The sequence below is a fragment of the Syngnathus scovelli genome, chromosome 5 (assembly GCF_024217435.2).
Source record: "Syngnathus scovelli strain Florida chromosome 5, RoL_Ssco_1.2, whole genome shotgun sequence".
Taxonomy (NCBI): Eukaryota; Metazoa; Chordata; class Actinopteri; order Syngnathiformes; family Syngnathidae; genus Syngnathus; species Syngnathus scovelli.
In genome coordinates this window covers 12,665,548-12,682,484 of record NC_090851.1, presented here as the reverse complement: position 1 = coordinate 12,682,484, position 16,937 = coordinate 12,665,548, and the positions used below count along the sequence as shown (strand labels likewise).

The 16,937-nt window shown below is 42.5% G+C and overlaps 1 protein-coding gene across 4 annotated transcripts; it reads right to left on the bottom strand.

The window, feature by feature from the left end:
• Nucleotides 1-1,457: 1,457 nt before the first annotated feature.
• Nucleotides 1,458-16,662, bottom strand: LOC125968747 (axin-2). Of its 4 annotated transcripts, XM_049720122.2 has the most exons (12): nucleotides 15,866-16,181; nucleotides 14,190-15,134; nucleotides 12,350-12,490; nucleotides 9,860-9,962; nucleotides 8,393-8,533; nucleotides 7,288-7,486; nucleotides 7,065-7,227; nucleotides 6,827-6,976; nucleotides 6,475-6,708; nucleotides 6,294-6,395; nucleotides 5,797-5,922; nucleotides 1,458-3,113 (listed from the first exon to the last, which is right to left on the bottom strand). In XM_049720122.2, the coding sequence occupies exons 2-12, from the start codon at nucleotides 15,020-15,022 to the stop codon at nucleotides 2,987-2,989; spliced, it is 2,319 nt and encodes a 772-aa protein (XP_049576079.1). In that variant the 5' UTR covers nucleotides 15,023-15,134; nucleotides 15,866-16,181; the 3' UTR covers nucleotides 1,458-2,986. The 4 variants fall into 4 exon arrangements, with proteins under 4 accessions (XP_049576079.1, XP_049576077.1, XP_049576076.1 ...); XM_049720120.2 differs by lacking the exon at nucleotides 15,866-16,181 and adding an exon at nucleotides 16,419-16,662 and having other exon boundaries at nucleotides 7,065-7,486; XM_049720119.2 differs by having other exon boundaries at nucleotides 7,065-7,486; nucleotides 15,866-16,179.
• Nucleotides 16,663-16,937: the final 275 nt, after the last annotated feature.

Below are 16,937 nucleotides of genomic sequence, written 5' to 3'. Positions count from 1 at the left end.
TGTTTTTCCAGCAATTAGACATTTTACAGTCGGTTTTCACTCTCTGCTATAAAGTCCTGACTGGTAACTGGAATTTATGGAGCTAATTCTTTTAATCTGACATTTGGTTCAGTCATTTCCCCATTTTGCCTTTGCCTCTTCTCAGTATTGCTGTAGCGTCTTAACAAAGGACAGCATATCGCTTTCTTCATTACTGAGGGAGACACAACTGTTACACAGAACCCAAGTAGCTATCATGAAGAATTACTTGCACTCTTAGATAATATTCATCCCTGTACATCTCATACGATAGATAATTAGGACTTTGAAATGGTGTACACTGCATACCCCATCTCTTACACAAGTTTTTCCAATGTACATTTACTAAGGTCACACTCATTAAAACTGACAAGAAATAGTCTTACGATATACGAATAATGATATTTTATTTTAATGGGTAAAGCCAACAGGATGTCCAATATGAACATCGATCCCAGAATAGCAGCTGCTTGAACAATATTTGTTCCAATTAATTGAATTATTCATAACTTTATTTATAGGGCATTTTAATATCCCTATACATACGACCAAACATTAAACACAATGACTACAAATACTAATCATATTTTCTCATTAACGGGATCGTTTGAGAACAACTAACTGCTGAGTTTCATGACATCACCTGTCTTGGACTGTTTTAAACAATTGCCCTTTTTTATTTTCACGCACTTGTTAGTGTGACGTGCCCAGAGTAGCATGTCATTGGGGTTGTGAGTGATAAGTATGCCAATGTGAACATTGTGAGTCGAGTGGCACATGGTAGCGGTGATGTCATACTCAAAGTATGGGCCCACGTACATTGAAGACAACAAATATGGGTGTATTTTATTGAAGGCATTGAATTTGATTAAAGACATGAATGCAGGGATACCAGGACAAGATGCTGAGGCCCATTTTTCAGCCAATCATCTATGACCATCACCTCATGTTGCAGCATGATACTGCAGAGCCGTGGTAGGGTGGGTATCCATTTGCAGAACTCTTTGTGATGCTGGCTAACAATTGCTTTATCCACACAGGGTTTGCCACCCCTGGTTTTCATTCAGCACACTGATAGGAGTTGAAGGCTTACGCTGATCCTCAACACTTTTCATTTTAATGCTATCTCATAACCAAATAAATGGCATTTATTTATGTTGATGGTCTTTTCTCTGTTTATTATTCCTTTCCTGAAGGTTACGTCAACTAATAAAGGTCATACTGATAATACTTACTATGTTTTCCGCTCTCTTGCTTTTTATAGCTGTAAGAGCCCAACTTTTAAGCACATAATCCCTACCTTGGCTATCCATGTGTTTCAAATCAATTCAGTTTTTAAATATTGTCACATAAAATGAATTCCTGATGTTAAATCCATGTAGGAACTGAACGTTATGTGAAAATGTTAACTGTAAAAAGAAAGTCAACAGGCACAGACGTCATTTGAAAAATATAAAACTTTAATAAAGGCTACATCTCTCAATAATTACAATAATTATAGGTCCATGTAAATCTTTAAATGAAACTCTTTATATAATGTATAATTTACAGTTTTGATAGGATGAAAAAAGGCTGTGGTGTAGCCTAAATAAAACAATAAAACCCAAACACGATTACATGATATCACTAAAAGCATAAAAATATTCTTTCCAACATAAAAACCCTTCTGAAAACCAAGGGATATATATTAAAACCCTGAAACAGGGTAGCACATGGTATGGCATCCATTTAGGCACAGGCGCTGTACTCCTAAAACACCAGCAATAGTGTGTTCTTTTAAGTGTTGTTGAACGTATACTCCTGATGTGCAACACGTGTGTCGATATCCATACTTTCCAATCAATGCATAATTACAATGTTTACAGGAGTTTTGTTAAATACAAAATCATTATAGCAACATTCAAAGGATATCAGAGCCATTGTTCTTCATTGTTCACTTTTTGTTCCCCTCTCAAACTTGTTCTCGTTAGTTCAAATAATTTTGGTGCTTGAGCTGTTAACACGGCCATTATTAGATGGGACAACTTGTGTTCCAGGTCTCTGCGCCGTGTGTTCCGCCGCCCCCCATGCAAAGCCCAATTTACAAAGGCACAACACAAGAATCGAGCTCTGTTGCCAGCCTAAAGACACAAAGAGTGATTTCTGGCAAAGGCGGAGTGACAAAACTACCATTTAAAACTTTCAGCAGCATATAAAACTGGGATTGACCGTTAGAAGCCTCGACTGAAGAATGTTAATTTGGATCAGAGAGGGTAACAAGGCGATGGGAGGTGCTAGGCTAGTGTCACACATCCTTTGTGTATAGTAACATCGAACAAAACAAAATACGAAACAATTTCACCACAGTATTCTCCCAACATCCAAAGCAGCTTGCCTTTTGGCTGAAAATAGGAAGAGGGCAGGAACAAGGTTGGGAGGGGCGATTTTTTTTTTCTCAATAAATATTCAATATAAACCTTCAACTTGTGACACAACGCATCTAAATACGATACATGTATACATACATATATGCAAGTTATGTATATGCACATGTATAAACACTTAGTAACTATGTAGTAAGCTGAAGCATAGGCTGGTTGGTGTGCTGCGTCTCCAGCCCTCCTACTAGTCCGTTGCACTTGACCCGCGTGTCAGTGTAAACGCACAACAGTCTCTCAATATGCATCACAACAGTGGTTATGTATTCAAGAAGCGGTAAGGGGTCCCCCCCCTTACATTGGTCTTTTTCAGTTTCTCATGTTGTTCCCTTGTGTATCTAAGGCTGGTTGGTTGAGAAAATCAGGGAGGGACAGCCCCTCCTCTGTATTAGGCATACTTCATTGGCTCGTCTTCCTTCAATCGCTCCTTGTGCTGGATATATTAACTCTTTTTTTTTTTTTCTTAGCTTAGTATTCATCATTTTTTAGAAATAAAGTTCAGTAAGTTTCCGGAACGTTAGCTTCTGGTGTAAAGGAAGTTGCTAGTGTTTTCAGTCCATCCTCTCTACCTTGCCCAGCACCTTGCCATCATACATGGGCAAAACTGAGGCGTCCTCCCACACCTCCTCGAATACGGCACCGCACTCAAACTCATCGCTGGCTTTCTTAAAGTAGTACCTGAGGAGGAGACAAAAAGAAAGCATGATAATATGCTCTATGCGTTTTGGTATTGAAAGACAAAACAAATCTAACATGATCTGACTTTGGAAAAGGTGCCGACGCGACTACTTCCATTTGAACTCTGGCGGGACATTGTCTTTAGTCCAAATCAAACACTAACAGACAGACACACACAACACAGAGAGCCAGAAACAAATAGTGCTCAAAAAACAACTTAGTCACTGCTTCCATGGCATACGGCACACTTCAAAGGCAAAGAGTGACTCTACCTCACACCGCTGCACAAACACAGCCCCCTAATTTAAACACAATCCAAGCTGTGTGTTCATGTGTGTGGTTGTGTTCATCCGCTTGTTCGTCATGACTACTGGCCATTCAACAGATGCCTATCTTTTTGCAACCTCTCATTAAAGTTGAAGGGTTAATTAGAAGCTGTCTCAATTTACCCCCCCCCTCCAAACACACGGCTTCTAATTTGATTTGCTGTCAAATGTAGGCCTTTTCTGTCAAATAAATTGACATTTCAGGTGCCTTAGAGTCTGCTGACTTTGCTGCTTGCACATGAGCGCATATGAGCTTCATGTTTGTCCCTTACGCACACAATCACGCACATGGGAGCGTACATGCAAAAAAAAAAAAAAAAAAAAAAAAAAATAAGGGAAAAGGCAGGAGGTAAAAGGGTAGAAGGGCTGGGGAAGAGTCGAGGCTGTCCTGACTCAGTGAGAGCAACATATTGGATTTGGGCAGAGCCCGAGGGGCTTTAACCGGGGAGCTGGGAGGTGTCTCTTGAAGGTCATGGGTCACCTCGCTATTTCACTCTTCTTCTCTCAAGCTGGGATAACTCCCAGGGTTAGTTTGCTCCCAGTGATTGTGACGCCAAGGCTCCTAATGATTTCTTTTTCTTTTCTTTTTTACTTTCAAGTCAGAATCAGATCAGCAGGAGGGAGTTTAATGATAAGCTTTATAATGGACAAAAAAAATCCCTAATTTTTACTCTATTTTAAATGGGCAATTACTCATAGCACAAAACAATAAGTGCAGCCTCTATTTTACAAGCCAATTTTCACACTTTGAATACAAAGATTTGAATTGAAGCCATTTTATCAGCAAATGTTCACCTCAGTCATTGAACACCACATGTACATGGGCATACAAAAAAAACCTAAATCAACCATATTATATTGAACCATACTAACTACAGGGCTATTAACTTGCACAACTTTGACTGGTGTGAAAGTTGTGATGGTTTTCCGAGATGATATTTCTTCGTTTTTGGACTTTGAAGAAGCTCTACATTCATTAAAAAAAAAAAAGCTACATTCTCACATATGCTTCAAAGTCATCACCTTGTTTCGGGGCGGAAGAGAAAGACAGACGAAACCTTTCCATGTGGAACATGTTTTATGTGGTGGATTTTTTTTTTCTCTCTTTGCAACATCTGGCACCAATATTGTCTGGCAGGGCTGCAGCATACTGTTCTCTGTTGTACCACTGCCATGTCCAAATTAACCAACTCCACACATTCCGTTGCCATTGAAGCCAAACTCTTCATGTCCACCTCCTTCTCCTTTGCTTTTGCTAAAAGAGTTTTGGGTTAGCAGGGGTGCAAGGACTTGTTTCTCTCTCCCAACAAACAGATGTATCTGCACCCTCACGTAGATAGCCCAGGAAGCCTTTTCATGAGGCAAAGTAACTACTGATAAATTATGTTTCTTCATTTTTTTATTCATTGGTTGGGCACTAAATGTAATCAAACAGTTAAATGGATATTTCTTTATCTGTCGTTGGCGGGAGCCACAGAGGAAGGTGCTTCCAACATTTGATTTTAATGCCTGATGCAACAATGGGGAAAAGGAATTTCAAGGCCTCCCAGTCTTAGTGCACAAAATAAAATGGATCAGGCTTCAAAGCCATTTTATTAAGGCTGCCTTACCATGGAAATCAGTACCAGATGTGCAAACAAAATTGCTGCAGAACTCCCACCCCCTTCAATGGATCAGCCTAGCCATTTTTTTTCTCAACTAAAAATCTCCAAAGACTTCACACTCCGTTCAAAGCTTATGACTATATGACCAATAACAATCAACGCTAAAGATGGGAGTGACACACTCAATCTGCCGTTTTTGCTCTGAAGTGGCACAATTCAAATATGCGCCACAGCAGTGTAAGGACACAAAAATGCATTGAATAAGATAACCTCAGATTAGAATCAGGCCACTACTAAATGTGCACAAAATATATGATATGTATCACCTATCTAATATAAAATCTAAGGAACAGTGAAAATGCAGCCCAAAAAAAAAGGTTCCCTTGAGGTGTCCATCATTAAATAAGGAAAATGATTGAAGACAGTGACATACCGTTGAAGTTACCTTCGTTTAAACTACGAGTGGTGGTGGTGTGTGTGTGTGGGGGGGTCAGTCCAGGCCAAATAAGCTTACGAATGTTTAATATTTTATTATTTATTTACTCATTATTGCTAGCTTGGCTGTTGTCACTGCCCTATTTTGTCTTAGGTTTTGCCCATCAGCCTATATGAGGTTGTTTCATGTGTTCCTTGAATTTTAAAGTTGCCACTGGACTATGTGCCTGTGGAAATATACATTAAACGTTCCCCAAAAATCTGAAACAGAACATGTATTCATTGTGATCATGCTTTTGTTGCCGGTGCTATATTTACCTGTAATTGCCTTTCTTGCTAAGCTGTTCTTTAAAGTGTCCCAAGGTGAGGCAGTGGGTCTTCATCATACTCCGGTAAGGAATCTCCTCACCACAGAAAAAGTAAGTGACCATTAGTTCATTAGACCTGTGTAGGAAAATGAGACAGTCGTTAAAACATCTGAACTTTTGGTACCATTTATTTATAGTTAAACATGCCATTCAACGGATAGCATACAACAATTCTAGAAACTAAGGGGGTAGTTTAAAATCTTGTATTTTTGTTCACTTCCAGTGGTGGATGTGAGATGGATGAATTTGGTGGTTGGTTAACGCATTGTGTTTCCTACGGTGTATTACAAGTATATTCTAGTTAGGTTCAAATTTATGGGAGGAATGAATCTTATCTGGTCACCATCCATGAACAAATGCAGCATGTGTGCAAAGGCACGTCCTTTGTTTTAGAAAAGATGATGGGGAAGGTGAGGAAATAGAGCGGAACAACACTGAAATCCTTACTCGTCTGTTTGTAGTCCACAACTAGCTAGAGAGCTGCCTCCAGCAGGGAAGGATGTAGCTGGATGGCTCTGGTTTCTGAGGCAGATGGCTGCTGTTGAGTGCCTGTGAAATTCAGTGAAATACAATGGTAATTTGTACTAAAATTTGGTTGATGAGACTGTGAGTCTTAGTGTAGTCATACCTTGGTTTTGGTGGCTTGGAGACCTCCTCCAGTCTACGACAGGCCTCTTCGAGCTGTGCTAGAGTGTTGGGTGGTGGCAGCGGAGGCATAGCTGGGTCCTGTAGAAACGGATGCCCAGGGTGGTGCCCACGAAGATTAGTCCCAGAACCAATGCCACCCCCACCCCATAAGGGGTGAGTCCGAGCAGGCTGGTTCTTGAAGTCAAGGGGGCTGGACTTCTTAAAACCAGGGTAGCTGCTCAAAAAAAAAAAAAAAAAAAAAAAAAAAAAAAAAAAAAAAAAAAAAACAACAATTATAAACTCAAGATGTTCAGTAGAGGTCATAATGCTTTGAAAGATAGGGAGACACTTACCTGTGAGACTTGTGTTTGCCCTGTCTCTCACTCTCCAGAATCCACTGCCAAACGTTCTGAGATCGGTCAGCGGTATCAATAGGAAGGCATGGTGACGTCATACCCTCATTGGAGGATCTGACTTGCCGTCTAGACAAAGTGCTGCAGCGACTACAGCAAGAGAGAGCCATTTTTAATTAGCGTTTGGGTGAAATACAATGATGAGCGTAACTGAGAACAGGTTAACGTTGACACTCACACAGGGTTAAAGTCAGAGTAATTGGCACCTCCTGGAGGGCAGAGGCACTGGACACACTGAGCTGCCTCAACCTCAATCTGCTCCTTAGTCTTTGGCCCAGCATGATGATGGTGGATATAGTGGTGATGGGTATGTTTGGAGGACTGCCGGCCCGACATGAGACCTTTGGCAGAGCCAGGATAAGCACCAAAGAAGGACCCGTGGCCTGAAGATACCAAGGCACCTGTCCGTTCTGGGGAGTGTGAGCGTGGCGAATGCTGGAGCACTCCGGGTGACTGGCAGCCAGGCGTCTTCAGGACGCGTGATAGATGATCATCGAGGATAGCTTGGGGGTCCTCCTCACATTGGCTACCAGATGGAAGAAGAGGATGATGGAGGGAGGTGTTGCTGGTGAGATCTGTGCTTTCCTCTTTTTCCTCCTCCTGGACAAAGAGGAAAAACAATAACGAATTGAAAGAAATGTTTATAGATAGTCGCACGTGGGAAAGGCAGCAAGCGGAGGAATTTTTGCAACTTACACCAACTTATGTCCATCATCCTCAGAAGTCAGTGAGAGTAAAAGCCTGCGTAACTTGATTTGAATTTCCTTTTGCCACACTGTTATCATCGCTAACAGGCTTTGGGTGTGCTTCATCTATAATGCAGTGTGCCTATGCATAACAAAGAGACTGGCACTACACATATTCAGCAAATGTGCCACTAGAGAGTCGCTAAGCGCTAACTATTTGAAGAAACTTCAAGAGTATCGAGAAAACATAACTTTTAAAGTTCCACTGGATGAAATACTGGAGGACAGTGTAGAAAGGGGAAGAAGTTGACAGACTTTTAAATTTCTTGGCTTCATCCCTGTTCTTCGACATACCAAATCTGGCATAATGGCACTACCATTGCATCTCCACTAGTAAGTGATTTACGGTTTCCCCATAAAATGTGATTTTCTTTTGAAACATTAACAGCATTACAAAGCAGGGCATTCAACTAAAATGCTATGCTAACGGGAGTCTGACTCATTAGGGCAAAAGAGTAGTCATCTTTCAGTTTTTAAAATCAAAGCAAATGGGAAATTAAGAGAAAAAAGTAAGGAAATGAAGGGGGCAACATGTGAAATCTCATCTTTATATTGTTTTGTATTCCTAATAAAATACAGTTGAAATGGTTTGAGTATGAGAATGTTTTTGTTTTTTTTTAAAATTTCTTCTGATAATAAGATACGGACAACCGTGACAATTCTGGTGAATGATTTTGGTGAAATAATCATTATACTCAATTATCATCGTTTAATAAAGAAAGGAACCGTAGAGCTGTGTGTGTTTCTGTGGTGTGTCTACCTCTTGGATCTGCTGTAGCCTCTCCGCCAAAGAACTCATGGTCTCTTGCTCTCGCTTCAGCTTCTCAAGCCGCGTTATGAGTTGGGCAGCAAATGATGCAGGCTCAACAGGGGTCATCTCTTTAGGCAGACGTTGTGTCCTCTACAGGGTAAACAACACAGTGGGAAGGACACTTTAATGTGAGGTCACGTAGCTGTGAATAGTTCCCAACGGATGCAATATGGCGCATTAATCCGCTGCCCTTGTCCTATTCCAAAAATTCTGCAACTATTCCAAAAAGCATACTCCAGCTGCCCTTGTCCTCGCTAAACCCTAACCTTTTTTACTGCTCATCTGACCCCAGATCTCCCCATGGCCAGTGCCCTTGGCAGTGTCAGGCTGCTGGGTAGCAGTTGGTTCATTGCTTGCAGGGGAGGCCCCCTGCCTGCACCCTCTGTAGTCCAACCAAGCCATCAGCTAGGCACCGTCTGAAGTCAGCACACTTCAAAGGGCCCTTGTCAAACATCAAACGCACACTAGGGTGGGAGGGACACACAGCTTTAAACCTCCGTATAAAAGCCTGATATTGACGGAGAAGAGGGAGCGAGTAAAGAAGGGAGAAAAATGAGAGAAGCGGGACAAAATTAACAGATTGAAAATAATGACTGAGAAGTGTAATTGTAAGGTGGCAGGGGTGACAGTAAGGTGCAGGGACAAGCCAACGAGAGGACACATGAGTAAATTGAAGAAAGGGAAAGTTGCAATTCATTTCCCAGTTGCATGCAGGTGCCAGGGCAGCTCTGAGCTACTCTAGTCATATCCTACTTTAAATACTGTATATGTACTACCTATTTTTTTGTTGTTATTTGGAACACTGGCTTTCTTGATTTTGACTTTTCTTGCTTCTCTCATCTCTTTGTATACACGATGAAGGGATGAGAAGAAAGGCGAGTGAAGCTGCTGGCAACGGAGCGCCAGCCCTACATGGGGCCCCCCCTGCCTAGGGCTGGTACATCATGGGAGTCAGAGCCATCTCCAAATCAGGAGGGAAACATTAAAAGAGTGCAAGTGGGAACGAGAAAAAAAAGAGACTGAGACAGAGAAAAGCGAGGAGGGGGGAAATGAGCACCAAACAGCACTGTATAAAGTACATGCACAGAAAGCACACAACTCGTTCACTACGTTTAAATATTCGTATTTTTTGCCTCGAACCATCTGAAAACAGCAGAAACTTTGATCCTCCACTGGGACTCAATACTGAAAGTCTAGATGTCCTGTATTTACAAGATTATTTTTGTGGGCATTTGTTTTTATTTTTGGTATTTGACATTTCCTACAACAGTGTAGAAGCTTTAAGAGTTTGGGCAATGTGACAGTGCTCAGGGAAACTTGTCTCGCTACAACAGTTACAATAGTTTTTAGTGCAGCGAGAGACAGAAACTATACTAGAAGTACAAGGTACACCACTTAACAAAAAATGTTACTTACTGGAAAGTGGGGAAGTGTAATCTGGCCATTGATCTTGACACTGCGGGTCATCTCTCGTTGGAGGTGCTTCTTGGGAGCCAGCTTATAAGGAGGGATTCCATCTCTGTAAAACAGCAAAAACACAACATCCTTTTAAAATGAAATCTTATTGTTTTCTCTGCTACGCTCTTGCCAACTGCTGGTATTTTAGGACCATTTGCCAATCTTTGTTGTGTGGGGAACAGCTGGGAAGCTGTTCATCAGCTGCAAAGTGACTAACACAACATCCCCCAATGGCATACCATTATTCACACTACAGAAAAGTCAACAGGCCTCACATCTTTTGAAGCCAAGGCAACAAAAACGCACATCACAAAACCCAGCAGAACAATGGGTGAGATATGCTAAACACCCTCCTGTGGACTTCAAATGAGTCCTCCTGATAAGATTGGTCCGTGTCAACTTTGACAGCACTTCTTAATAAAGCTGAATACCCTGTACAAATCTCAATAGCTGGCTGAGACTTTTTTTTTGTGTGTCGCTGACATCGAGCATGTCATTAGGAAGACATTCTAGCCTGCTGACAATCAAGCAATTATTATGGGAATTTTATTTTCTCCAGTTTGCTAGGCTTTCAAGTCAGTTGCCACTTAAGCTGAGCCAATTATCTTGGCCGTTTTGGCCGCTCAGAAGTATCTGACCCAGCCCAAATGCTACTTTTCTACTGCTGCTTTGAAATCTCACACTCATGCACATATGCACCCACTGCCATCTTAGTTTGGCAAGCGCTTTACTGTGAGCCTCTGATCTGAGGAACATCAAAAGGCTGGTTTGTAAGATAAGGTAATGTTTGAAGTTGGTGCTGCAACATTCCCCAGCGTCCAAGTAAATCCATAAATAAGATATAAGCAAAAACTGAAGGCGCCCCCCTACCCAAATCCTCTTCTTCTTGTTCTTTATCAGGGAAATGAGATTCAAATTTGCCCAGTGCCTTTTACCCACTAATCAAATTGTTCCCTCGAATGAAAGACGAAGAAGCTCTTATTGTATTACTGGAATCCATTTGGGTGGAAAGACAAAAGAACTATAGTCAAGGACGGGAGAGATGTGTATCACAGACACCAAGGTCTCTGATTACACATCTCTCCTCAGAATTAAAAGAACATGACATTTGATTGGTACTTTACCATATTCAACACACAAAAGGCAAAAATTATTATTCATTATTATTATTATTATAAATTATTATATTCATGTTACAGCCAGGCTGTGGTTATTACGCAATTCTTAACGATAGAAGCGTGGTGTCCTCTAGTAAAACTGCTTTCTCCAAAACCAACAAGTCATCCTCCTGCATCAAAGTGAAGTGAAACTAGAAAAGACGGCTTGACATGAAACCTACTCCTATCAACACAATATCGATGAAATGCTGTAGTTTGAATCAACCCAAACTGTCTGGACATTGGTGATACAATCTGGCAGCGTGATGCTTTGTGTAAGTTTTGGAAGTGAAAACAGACATACTTATTTCATGGTTTCATGGGCCCTTTACTTTATGGGGATCTCCTATTTAGTTGTGCAAGTCATTTTCAAAGCAGCCAGCCACCCTTTTATCCCCATAAGCCCCCCCTCACCCAACAATAGGCTGAAAGCGATTCAGTTAAGCCCTTTATACTCCACGCACTTTATTTTCTCACTCTCTTGCACTTTGAGCCCCACCACTGCCGCAACAGGCTCAGGAGGGTGGAAGAGGGACGCTGTGGAGGGTTGGGTTGGAATGGAAGTGATTTTTGGGGGTGCACCACTCTGGCCAGGGGGGAGTTCCTCTGTCCCAAGGTCTATCAATGAGTAACCCCTGTGAAAGCCTTGCAGACACATGATCTCAGCACGCCACAGAGGCCAGTGGCAGGAAACCGACCCACCATGTGAGTAAGCCTCCTTTCATTTGGTGCCAACATTTTTCAGTGAGTTTGTCTTGAGGCCCAAATGGCCATTTCCCTCCCCCTCTCCTTTAGCTCTTCAAAGAGAAGAGCGATTAGATAATATGAAGAAAAAAAACATGTCTGTTGTGGCAGAAGGCTGGGTGGGAGGGCTGAATTTCACATTTGAGGAATGAAGCAACACCCCCACCCACATCAAGACAATCTCACATTTTTCTCCCTACTCACTCCCCCACAAGTAATGCAACAGAAAATAAACTTCAAAAAGGTCTTTCGAAATAATGCCTGTTGCACTCCTCACCCTGGAGCCCATGCCAACGCCACATCAATGGGGTTACCTGGTTAATTACATTATATGCAGGTTTTTGGGGAGCGTGCTCCAGCTGTCAGATAAAAAAAAAAAAGAAAAAAAAACACGAATCCATTAATCCATGATAAATATTATTCTACACCCCCCCCCCCCCCCCCGGCTGTTTTCCTGGAAATGTGACAAATGTGACCAGTAAATGGAATGGAAATCATTTAAAGTCACATTATCTCCTGAAGAGCACATATTGATAAAAACACTTACACACTACTGTCTGTCATTGACATTGAATCATCAGTGGTGGCATCACTGGAGATCTCACTGTCATTGGCACTGGTGGCAGGAGCAAAGATGTAGCCAGAGTTGACAAAATACGGGCTGGCATTGTCTCCTCGACGGTGTGCCCTGTGAACAAAAGAGGAATTGACATTTGAATGTGATTTTTTTCCCTCCGGTGTTTCAGTGCAAATCAGAGTCTGTGAGAATATGACAAGTCATTGATGTGCATTAAGTCAATTAAGAAAATAAACAGGACTACTGGGAGTTTGTTTTGACGATATCCTGGTCGCGTTCTATAATTTCCACAATACTGTCATCCACATTAGAGATATGTCTCTCATTTTTTTATGCCAACATTTCCCTGCTCTCCCCCTTCTCGCATTGGCTCTGTCCTATAGCGTCTGTGAATCCCTCCTTTCCCCCAAACTCCCTCGCTCTCCTTAAGTCTTTCTGTGTGACTATCTACTCTCCTGCTGTGTTGCATTCCAGTTGTAGTGGTGAAGGGGGGGGGGGATGGGCAAAAGGAGGTAGGGGGGAACTTGAGCTTTTCCAAGCGTGGGGGAGAGGGAAAGGGGGTAGGAGGGCCCCTTTCTTTATGAGAATGCCTTCTGCTGGGAGTGCTGAGAGGAGAACCCCAGCATGACTAAAGCTCTAGGCCCCAAGCACAAACCTGACCTTTGGAAGGTCCGTGCAAAGAGTCAGGTATTTAGCACAGCTGGGCTTTCTGCACCCCCACTCGTTTTCTGCATCTCTTGTTGCTTCCACGATCCCCCTTACTGTCTTCACTTCCTCCTCTCTTGTCTCTAACGGCAAAGAATACTTAGTCTCTGACAAGCAATTTACTTTCTAAACAGGAGAGATAAAAGTGTTGCATTGTTGTCGCACACAAAAAGTGAACTGAGCGAGGATGTTTTGACCACACTGGAATTGCATATGGGAGATCTAAGAAGAAAAAAAAAAACACTAGAAGAGAGAATCTGTGCAGTGCCAAAATTAGTTCCACATGTTTGAGATGGAAATGGGGTTGACCTACAGACATGGTAAGGGCCAAAGAAGGGGGGCCTACGGGTGATGCAAGGGAGAAAAAAGCAGCTTTCTGCTTCCTAAGTAATTTTTCACTAAAAACATAACAAAAGTACACATCAACAACCACTTTGTACACTGGGTCCGAACTTATCATAGACATTCACATGCAAAATGAATAACGACAGTTTGAAATGATCTCTGAGTGGGCAATATAACAGTACAGTTCGTTTCTGTAGTGCACAATGAAGAAATTAGTCTCAACAAAAGCATGATTTCTCCGGAACTAGTTAGCAACCACAATTAGTGTTCTGACAAAAGCCATTTTAGCTTGACTGCAAAGTCTTTTGGTGGCTGACATTTGATGATTACACATGCTAACTATGAGTGTATAAACTGTACATAAAAAAAAACAAAAAACGCATTGTTAAACAAATACATTTTTCTTTCCTCATATAGCTCTAATAGTCTGTTGTCACTTGATGTGTGCAGTCAAGTCTGCACCGGCGGAAGAGTTTCAAAGCACAGGAAACTTGAATAAGCCAGCAGAAAGTTACGTGCAAGACACCATTTACTTAAAAGGAAGGCTCGGCTCCATTGATGTTTTGTACCCAAAACAGCCCCCTTAACTAACTGCAAGGCAGGAGGACAGAAACATAAAGAATGATATTCTGGGGACCACCTGTCTCTCTCTCCCGGCCGGTTCTTTACAAGAACTGAGATGAGTAAAGTATCCAATAAAAACTTCTAAATAAATATAGTGGTGCAATAAGACACATCGTTCAGGAAACACTTTTCTTACCTGCAACTGCTCTCCACAATTTCAGCAGTTGGCCGGAAGGTAGCAGTCGCCCGCAAGGATTTAGCTGAAAGTTGGACCACAGAACCGAAAGCCTTTGGCCTCAGGTCTTGACAGCTCCACTCCTCTTCCTCCATAAGAGGTGGAAGATATCCACACATAAGCTTGAGGCTGCCGAGTGTGCCGTGATTCGCGTAAGCTGTGTTCTCGCAGCCAGTGCGCACATACTCGCGGTATATGTCAGACGTTAAAAACATCTGGTAAGCGTTCTCTTCCATGTTGGACTGGATCTCTGTTTGTGCCTGGTCAAACATGGCAGAGTCTATCTGTTGCTTTTTAATACTATCCCTTATGTAGGTCTTGGTAGCAGGTTTGAGCTGCTTGGCAACAATGCTGTTGTTCTCAACGTACCGTTTGAAAATAACTTTGGCAACTCGCATTGTTTTGGTATCCTTCAAGTCCATTTGCCTGAAGCCGTTGCAAGCAAACCAAAAGTCCAAAGTGTCCACGCAATTTTCCTGCTCCAAAAAGGTCCGAAAGAGATGAGCACCGTCTTGATCGCCAAGAAGAAAATGTAAAGACTTTGTCCACCGGATCAGCGGTGAGTCCGGGGACGCACTTCCCTCCGGCTCCCCCAAGCCATCCTCGTTCCTCCTTCGAGCAGAGCCAGGGAGCGCGGCAGCAGCGGGGTTATCGTTAACCTTATTAAGGGCTTTCATTTTTCCAGACCGGCTGGGTATGTAGCATGACGACTCTCCCTCCTCTCCCGGTACCGGAGGACGAGGAGCATCTTCTCGGAAGCTACTGCTGATGTGCTCCGTTAGCGCCCTGCTCATGGCTCCGGCTCCAGTTGCCTATGTGAGAGTGCAGTGGTGCCTCCACTGAGCTCCAGCCTAATCCTTCTCACTCTCTAAAAGCAGCGGGGGAGCTTCTCAGCTCCTCTTCACTCTGAAACACACAAAGTATTGATCTAATCAAAGCCATATCCTGCTGAACTTCAAAGGAAGACATCAAGTAAACAGTCTCCCAAAAAAAACAACTCAATAGGTTCAGAGAATGAAAAGCTTTTTTTCCGTTTCATTCGTCTATTTATAATCTAAATGAGAGATCAAATGAAACCCACATTCTCAACGTGCAGTGATCTGTCACATCAAAACATTTTAGAAGAATAAATAAACCACAGCATTAACTCTGCAACATAACCGGATTCTGGCATTTGTGGCTTACACGTGTTTTCCTTTAAAATCCACGCCGATGGCTTCATTTCTAATTAACTCCCACTTGCGACCGTAGCATACACCGATGTCACTCGCGCACAAAGTCACACTGACTCGTTTTGCTTTCGGAGCCCAACACTTAGTCTCCAGCTTTCCAGGCATGAGTGGAGGTGCGGTACAGTACATCTGACGTGACCGTAGTAAAATCGTAATAGGGCTAAGCAGCCCCGCGGGAAAGGCTACCGATCAATAACCAAATGCCTGTCAATTACGGTTTTCTAGTTACAGCTTTATAACGGCTGACAACGTCTCTGTCTGCAAATAAAGGTCACATTTGTTTCATCGCTGCAAGTTACCGGACGAACAATCCATTTTAAAAGAAGAGCAGTATATACTGCACGTGGAAAAATGGTATAGCTTTAAAGAAGGCGTACTATAAATCGCTTCGTAAAAGAAACATACCATCGCAGGTTATATCCAATGGGGGTGCATTTTAAAAGTTGAGTTATTCCATATTTTTGAAAAGCTGAGGCAGTCCACAACTCTCATGGCAAGTAATCCAGCACAAAATACGAACATGCGCCGCATCTACCGAACGTGCCACGCGTGTGCCTTCCCGAAGCAAAGCACTGTAATATAGCTTTCATCCCCATTCAACAAATGACCTCAGAAGTGGCAGGCTCAGTCCCTATGTAGCTCTCTGGGGGTGTCAAAATCTGGAGTACGCAAACCAAAAGAAGGAGGGGGCTCCGGTTGCAGAATACATCCCACTTTTTCCCCAGCTATAGGAGACGCGCAGACGGAGAAACGGTCGTTTTTTCTTAAATATAAAATCTGAGCCACGTGTACGCGCGCGCGCACACAAGCACACACAGACACATAAGCTTCTTATCTCTCCGTATTTCTCGCCCACAAACAAGAAACATAGCCCCGCTTTCTCAACTTCAAAGCTGAGCAGCAGCACATTAAAGCGGCCAAGAGAGGGGGCCTGTGAAACAGCTTCGCTACAACTTACCATCCATGTTCTTCTCCAGCAGCCTGCCACATTCGAAATCGTTCCAAGTTTAGGCAGTCCCGACAGTTTGCATTTCACCCGCACCCGGCGCTTATCTTCGGTCCTATAAAGTTGGACAATTCCCTAGGCGTACATTCACTAAACAGACGCCTGTCTATTTGTTCAGCCGCAACCCTGGTAGTGTCAAGAATCGAGGGAAACACACGTACCACGGATGTTTGTAAACCAACTGAACTGAAGGTTTAACACTAACAGCGGATACTTCAAAGAAAAGAGGCTGGCCGGGTCCCGGAAGATACATAACAACATGCGACTAGTTCTTTACCTCAAAATGGCACACAACTTAACCATCTGAAATAACATGCAGGCCAATCAATACAAACTGTTCCTTTTAACATGTTACGTTGCAATGATTTGAACACACCCAATCGTGAGTAAACAGTTTTCAAAATTAAACTATATTTTGGGGCGAAGAATCAATTCACTTGTATACTAGGACCTTATCAAAGAGACAATCGC